Source organism: Protobothrops mucrosquamatus, unplaced genomic scaffold (assembly GCF_001527695.2).
Source record: "Protobothrops mucrosquamatus isolate PMUCROS unplaced genomic scaffold, P.Mucros_1.0 scaffold326, whole genome shotgun sequence".
NCBI classification, from domain to species: domain Eukaryota; kingdom Metazoa; phylum Chordata; class Lepidosauria; order Squamata; family Viperidae; genus Protobothrops; species Protobothrops mucrosquamatus.
In genome coordinates, this window is record NW_015386665.1 from 383,782 (window position 1) to 390,918 (window position 7,137).

A 7,137-nucleotide genomic window follows, 5' to 3' on the forward strand; every position below is an offset into this window, starting at 1 on the left:
AGGAGGGGCCTCACCATGGCCTCCTTTAGGGCCGCCGGGAAGACACCCTCCTGCAAAGAAGCGTTAATAATTCCCTGGAGCCATGGTATCATGCATACCATGTAGAAAGAGAACAATCATTAATTTTTCCCCCTTTCTCAAAATATTAGGACCAGGGCCCAGCTGATTGGAATGAGATTTAGAATGGGCATAAGAAATTACCTTTGAACAGAATGCACAGTTAACATGTGGGATTTGTTACCGTAAGACAAAGTGACAGTCACTAACTTGCATGGCTTTAAAAGGAGGATGGATACATTCATGGAGGCAGATCTATCAAGCATTGAACATACACGTTACCTCTAAATAGGGGAATACCAATGTCAGTTACAGGGCCACAAGAAAAGGAGAGGGATAAGGTGTCTGGATGCATCCCTAAAAGTACCTGTTTAATAAAACAAACCGTGGCCTGATTTAATAGAGTTACTAAAGAAAAGCCTGCTGATTCAGACCAAAAGCCTATCAAGTCCAGTATTCTGTTTATAATGAATGAATAGGAAATCCTACAAGTAGGATGTGATCAATACAACAAGTATTCAGTACATTATATAGCAACAATGGACTGATATCCATATTCTCCATAAATTATTTTGTGTTTTATAAACCTGGATTTCTAAATATTGTAGAGTAATTTGTGATCTAATTCTAGGGGGGAAAAATCAGTTATTAGTAAATTATTTGTTACTTTTCAGTTTAATTCACCTTTTAACGAAATTTATTGACACTTATTAATATGTCTTATTTCTTTGTTCTACCGCTGCATATACAGTACTCCTTCACCTACACAGGACCACGAATTTATGAGAACACTTTTGAAAATATAATTATAGTTTAAATCTGATAGATTGTCTTGTTTGAGATTATAAAAGACTTGAAGTAACCCGGATATTAAAGGGTATTTTATTTTATTTGGTTCAGACCGTGGACCTTCATTAGATATGTTCTAATAAAATTGGCTGTGTCTGAAGGTATTAGTTTTTCCTTTGCTTCACTGAAAGCAATGTTGATAAGACACTCGTTCATATTTTTCAGGCGTTGCTTTCATTCCAGCCAGTATCTCTTATCTGATTGGAACAAATCTTTTTGGGGGCCTTGCACACAAAATGGGAAGGTAGGCTAAGTTTAAACACTGAATTCATGGACCACATTTTCTAAACGTTTGGTGTTTCTTAATTATTAATGAAGGCATTCTGGTGCATTCATAATAATAAGCAATTTTATTTTAAAGTCATATAGTGCTGTTAGCTACTATGTATTACTTCAGGAAAATATATTTGGTGTCTGTGTTTCTGGATGGCTAAAAGATAATATTTCTCCTTTCATAGGTGGCTTTGTGCCCTAATTGGGATGATAATAGTGGGAATAAGCGTTTTGTGTGTGAGTAAAAGTTGTTACTGCAAAAAATCTAATTTTGTTCTGCTTTGTTCTTTTGTTGTGTGAAACAGTGAAGTAGGAAGCAACATCCTGCATTTAGTCAGATCTAAATTCAGGTAGTCCTTGACTTATGACCACAACTGAGCCATTCCGTTCTAAGTGAGACAATTGTTAAGGGAGTTTTGTCTCCTTTTATGACCTTTCTTGCCACAGTTGTTAAGTGAATCACTGCAATTGTTCACTTAGTAACACAGTTCTTAAGTGAATCTGGCTTCCCCCTTGACTTTGCTTGCCAGAAGGTCACAAAAAGTGATCACATGACCCCGGACTCTGCAACCATTATAAATATGAGTCAGTTGCCGAGCAGCTGAATTTTAATCATGTGACCACGGGGATACTGAAACATTTCATAAATGTGAAAAATAATGATGTCACTTTTTTCAATGCCATTGTAACTTCAGACAGTCACTAAATGAACTGTTGTAAGTTGAAGACTACCTGTAGCTCATTAAAATTGGGTGGGGGGCTGCTTGAAAATTTGAGTTTAATTTAGCTTTTTACTTTCAACTTTGATTTGTTTTAATCATGTATTATTGAACAAACTGTAGCAGCTTAGTTCACACATTTTATAAGCTGTAAAAATTGTGGCTTAAAAATTATTTTCATGGGTTTTTTACAACAAACTGGAATATTTTTCCCTAATATACATAACAATTATGCACTTGAATAAATTGTCCAATATTTTTTCAGCGTAGATCCTCTAGCACTTATCTTTTCTGTGTATATTTTCCTACTGCAGGTTTTTAAAATGCACATTCCTGGTTGTAAACCAATTTAAATATATAATCTTTAAAATATATAAATACTGCTATTTGCATGTAATATTCATTACTGTATCTTTTTATCTGGGCAAACAAATGATTACAGCATTTCCAGTGAAATATTCTTTTACATCTCAAAATGCAGCCAATTCATTTTCTTGCCCTCATTCAAGAGAAAAATAATTATAAAAAATGAGCTATACCTTCTTGATTCTATTATTCTTTTAATTTGTGTCAGCAACACTTAGAAATCTTGCCTTCATTAACATTTTTAGTTTGCATTTTTCTGAGCTTTAGTATTGCCCTATCTTTTAATGTAATGCTACCAATTTTTATAATGATGTTGCTTTCTCATATATAAACACAATCAGATAGACTTGAATTCTATTAATAAATTCCATTTATTCATGCTCCAAATCTCATAGCTGAAAGCTATGTAACTGGTGTCACTAAAATCTGTACACCATCTTTAAAACTAAAACATCCACATACTATTTGAATCTTATATCAAACATAGGTGTATACTTAATCTTAATAAATTTAATGCAGGGGTCTGGGAAGTTGGTCTCACCGGCTTGCTTTTTGGGGCTCTACCAAGTAGGTGGTGCCAAAAAGTTGCGGCTGGAAATGTTAAGAGGCATGTGCCATGCAAAACTAGCATAGCCCTCAAGCTGATAGAAATTGTCTGCTCATCTAATGAAAAACACCTCTAATATCAACACTTTGATATTTCATTTTGTTTCTTTTACTTCCAGGTACCATTTGCTAAAAACATATATGGACTTATAGTACCAAATTTTGGAGTTGGCTTTGCCATTGGTAAGGAAAAAAAGTGGCTGAACATTTAGTTTAGAGCAGTGGCTGCTTGAAGCTGTGAGGACTTCAGTTCTCAAAATTCCCCAATCAGCATGGCTGGCTGGGGAATTCTGGGAGTTGAACTCCACACAGCTTCAAGTGGCCCAATGTTTAGAAACACTGGTTTAGAGAAAATACAGTGCTGCATTCTGTTATTTCATGTGTTACATAGAAGCTTCACTTTTACATAACTATCAGTAGAGCAGTATAAGTTATATACTGTAGATCCTGATTTCTATCACCATTACCTTCAATGAATTTGAAAGGGGATATTAGTTTCCTTTGTAGAGATGCATCCAGACTACTCATATGCACAATTCTGTGAAAGAAGGGGAGATACATGAGATACATCTTATGTTTAGGTTGGATGGTGGTAGAAGCATGGAAAAATGGAAAATAGCTCACCTGAATTTATGGGATTGGTACATGATCTCAGAGAGACTACGTTATATCTCACATTTTAATTAAACTGCAACATGTGGCATCAATTGATAATTTGGATCTCCTGCCTGTATGGGCTCTGAATTCAAGAGATGTATGTATGTTTTTGAAATATGTTCTTAACATAAAGAACGTATGCCATTTTCATTACTAACAACAATTAGTAACAGTTGAGTCCCACTTTCTAAAAAAATTGTAGCCAGCAATATGCATTAGCCACTGTAATACACGGAAACCTGTGGCTTGGTTGTGGTTTCTGAAAATATATACATTAAAAACATTGCCAATAGAGCTAATTAATGTCCCCAGTAGGAAAAGATAATGCTTTACTGTTGCTTCCTTTCAAAAGGAAATATTTTGTAATCTATAAAAGAAGTACAGTCAGTGGGACTATCAGTACATAAGAGAAATAAGAAAACCTATCCTGCAATGTTGGTAGACTACGCTGCCAATAAGAAACTTAAACAATTTTATTGTATCATAACAGATATGACCGATGGTACAATAATTAGATATACATATGTCATTCTGTAGAATATAGAGAATCTTTAAAATATGTTCAATATTTTGACATCAGTAAATAACATTGGATTGATTATATTCTAATAATCCTTTAATTATAGCAAAAATAGCTCATGGATAATTCTAGCAAATAATTTATCAGTTTTAAATTTAGTAAAAGCTCCCCTTTTTTGCGCACTCCCATAAGATAGCAGAAGATATTTTGTGAACATTTTGCCAATAAACATAGAGAGGGCTAAACATTTTTGATGAATCTTTCACAGAAAGATGCCCTTGTCTATCATACACAGATTTTTACAGATGAAGGTGAATGTTCGTTATATTACCACCGGCTTTATCAGCAGCAGGACAGTTCTTGTCTTGAAATGCTGTGTTTATATACCATGGTAGAAGGATTGAAAAATGGTCTAGCAATCCAGCTGTAATAGCTGCAGAGTTGAATATCTCTTCTACTAGCTTGATGTATCTATCTGTCCGCCCAGCCAAATCTATAAGGAGATTTAAGGACAGTTTATAGCAATAATAAAACCACACATTAGTAGAATACATTAGTAGGCATTGATTTAAAATGCTGAGTAAAATTATTCAGTTGAAGATAATATACTTGTATTAAGACAAATTTTCATTCAAATTTTCAGCATAGCAGGACACATAATTATATGAAATCTAAACTTATATATTTAGTGCTCAAATATACATTTTGAACTTTGATATTGGAACAATAAGCTAGATGGTGGATTCATGATTATTATTAAAAAGTTTTCCTTTCTGAATTCAGATCTGAAATATCACAACTGATTACTGTATAACCCATTAATTTCAGACCTGCTACAATAACAACGTTTGTACGAGTGGTATGATACTTCTATAGACTAGACAGACCTGGGCTAGTGAAAAGTAATCCCAATTTAGAAGGGCAAACACATGTATAATAAAGCACATGTGACAGTTGAAGCAAAATTTATTATTAAGATCTTACAAAAAATGCGATGCCATTATTCCATCTCTGGTAAACAAAGCACAACCTATTTCAAATTTTGATTGCACTGTGTTGAAAGGAATATGATCTTGTTACTGTTGAAATGCCTCTTGGTTTAAAAAGTAAATTCAGTAAAACTGGCACTATCCAGACACATACTTCCTTCAGAAATATTTCCAACCATTTTCTATGTAGATATTTGGAGAGAAAATGGAGAGCCCGATTAAAATACTTTTTTCTGTGTTATAATCAGGGATGGTGGATTCTTCATTGATGCCTATTATGGGTTACCTTGTTGATCTGCGCCATGTTTCCGTCTATGGGAGCGTTTATGCAATTGCAGATGTTGCATTTTGCATGGGTTTTGCTTTAGGTAAGGACTTAATTCTGTTTATTTGAAATGCACTTAACATTAAAACACTGTTGCATTTTGTATTTAATCTTTGCACCATTTTGTATTAATCCCACACACACACACACTTCCACAAATCCTCCAGGATTGGGGTGTGTGTGTTTGCCATTGAAGGCTATTTCATTTTCAGCTGAAGAGATTCTTAAAGCTTGGTTGGCTGGGGAATTCTGGGAACTGATGTCCACAAGTCTTAAAGTGGCCAAGTTTGAGGACCCCTGTTTTAGGGCTTACCCAAGCCGTTCTTCTTCTTGTCTTTTCTACTGCAGAATGCTAGGAAACCATGCTATCTATTTTTAGTCATTGAGAGAAGTCCCAAGGCCTCCATTGAAGTCAAGACGGGGCCTCTGGGAACTTCAGCTACAAAAAATAAAATAAAAAATAGCCTGATAGCAAAAATAAATGGGTTAGGGCGAGAACAAGCTGGTTTCTCCTTTTCATGCGTAATTTCTTGAAATTATGAGAACTATGGTAATGAAGCAAGGACATTATACTAAGCATTTCAGTACATTCAGTATAATCCTCACATTTTAAATATTGAATTATGCTTTCACAATATTCTGCATATCAATACACTTTAGGAGCAAATGTGTTGGTGCGCATTGTCATTCATTTCCTGTTTCTGTTCAGAGTGGCTAAACTCTGGAATCATTCTAAGGCTTGTTTATCTTTATATGCCAACTGGGATCTCTTGGCATTCCCAAACAAGCCTGACTTCAGTTTGCGGCATGATAGATGAAATCTGTCATCCAGGTTTGTACATAACACCAATTAAATAGAAACATTGGTAACTGCCTTCTCATTTTTGTAGGAGGAGCTAATTGAGACCAGTCAGGCAGCTTGAATTGGCTACTTGCCTAATCTTTGACTTAGGGCTAGACATGGCCCAATGTTTTAGATCATGTCTTATTTTTTCTTATTGATAGTGCTCAGCTTTGTGTTTGTATTTATATTTGTATTTCCAAAGGTCCATCTGTTGGTGGTGCTATTGCAAAGTCAATTGGATTTTCATGGCTCATGACAATTATAGGAATTATTGATATCCTCTTTGCTCCCCTGTGCATATTTCTACGCAGTCCACCTGCCAAGGAAGAAAAGATGGTAAGCACAGAGCTGTTTCCTGTTCTTCTCTGGATTCAATACAGAACAATTTTGTCACATGTCTACCTTTTCTGCAACAAAATAATCATGACTGCATTTAAATATATTAACAAAGGTGTTCTATCATTTACTTTTCTCTAATATGTATCTTTAACTAGGTAACTGTAAGTTCTAGTCCTGCCTTAGGCATGAAAGCTGGTTGGATTACTTTGGACAGCTCACTCTCAGCCCAATCCACCTCATAGGGTTGTTGTTGTGGGGAAAATAGGAGAGGGAAGGAATGTTAGGTATATCTGTCACCTTGAATTATTTGAATGAAAGCAGGATAAATAGATAAAGAATTGAAGAATGTTATTCTGCCAGTTATCTGGATAATTCCATACTAGAGATGGCTGTCTTCTGTATTTCCAATTGCTGATCCCTGATAGTTGATTAAGACCCCCATATTTTGGACTCATATTTAGATAACAGCATGTCCAGATAGCTGAAATAGTATCTTAAGTAAGATACATTTTTTTTAAAGAAAATTTTATTAATTTTTATAATTAAACAATAAGTAATATGATGCATTTGTAACACAAACATACACAAAAAAA

General features: G+C 34.7%; 1 protein-coding gene across 1 annotated transcript in view; it reads left to right on the forward strand.

Moving 5' to 3' along the window:
- The window catches only part of SLC18A2 (solute carrier family 18 member A2), a 32,824-nt gene that overhangs the window by 23,356 nt on the left and 2,331 nt on the right, over window positions 1–7,137 (forward strand). The window contains exons 10-14 of the mRNA XM_015815223.1: window positions 1,072–1,150; window positions 1,365–1,416; window positions 2,990–3,053; window positions 5,285–5,404; window positions 6,408–6,541. Of these exons, the coding sequence (XP_015670709.1) occupies window positions 1,072–1,150; window positions 1,365–1,416; window positions 2,990–3,053; window positions 5,285–5,404; window positions 6,408–6,541 (449 nt within the window). The remainder of the gene's footprint in view (window positions 1–1,071; window positions 1,151–1,364; window positions 1,417–2,989; window positions 3,054–5,284; window positions 5,405–6,407; window positions 6,542–7,137) is intronic.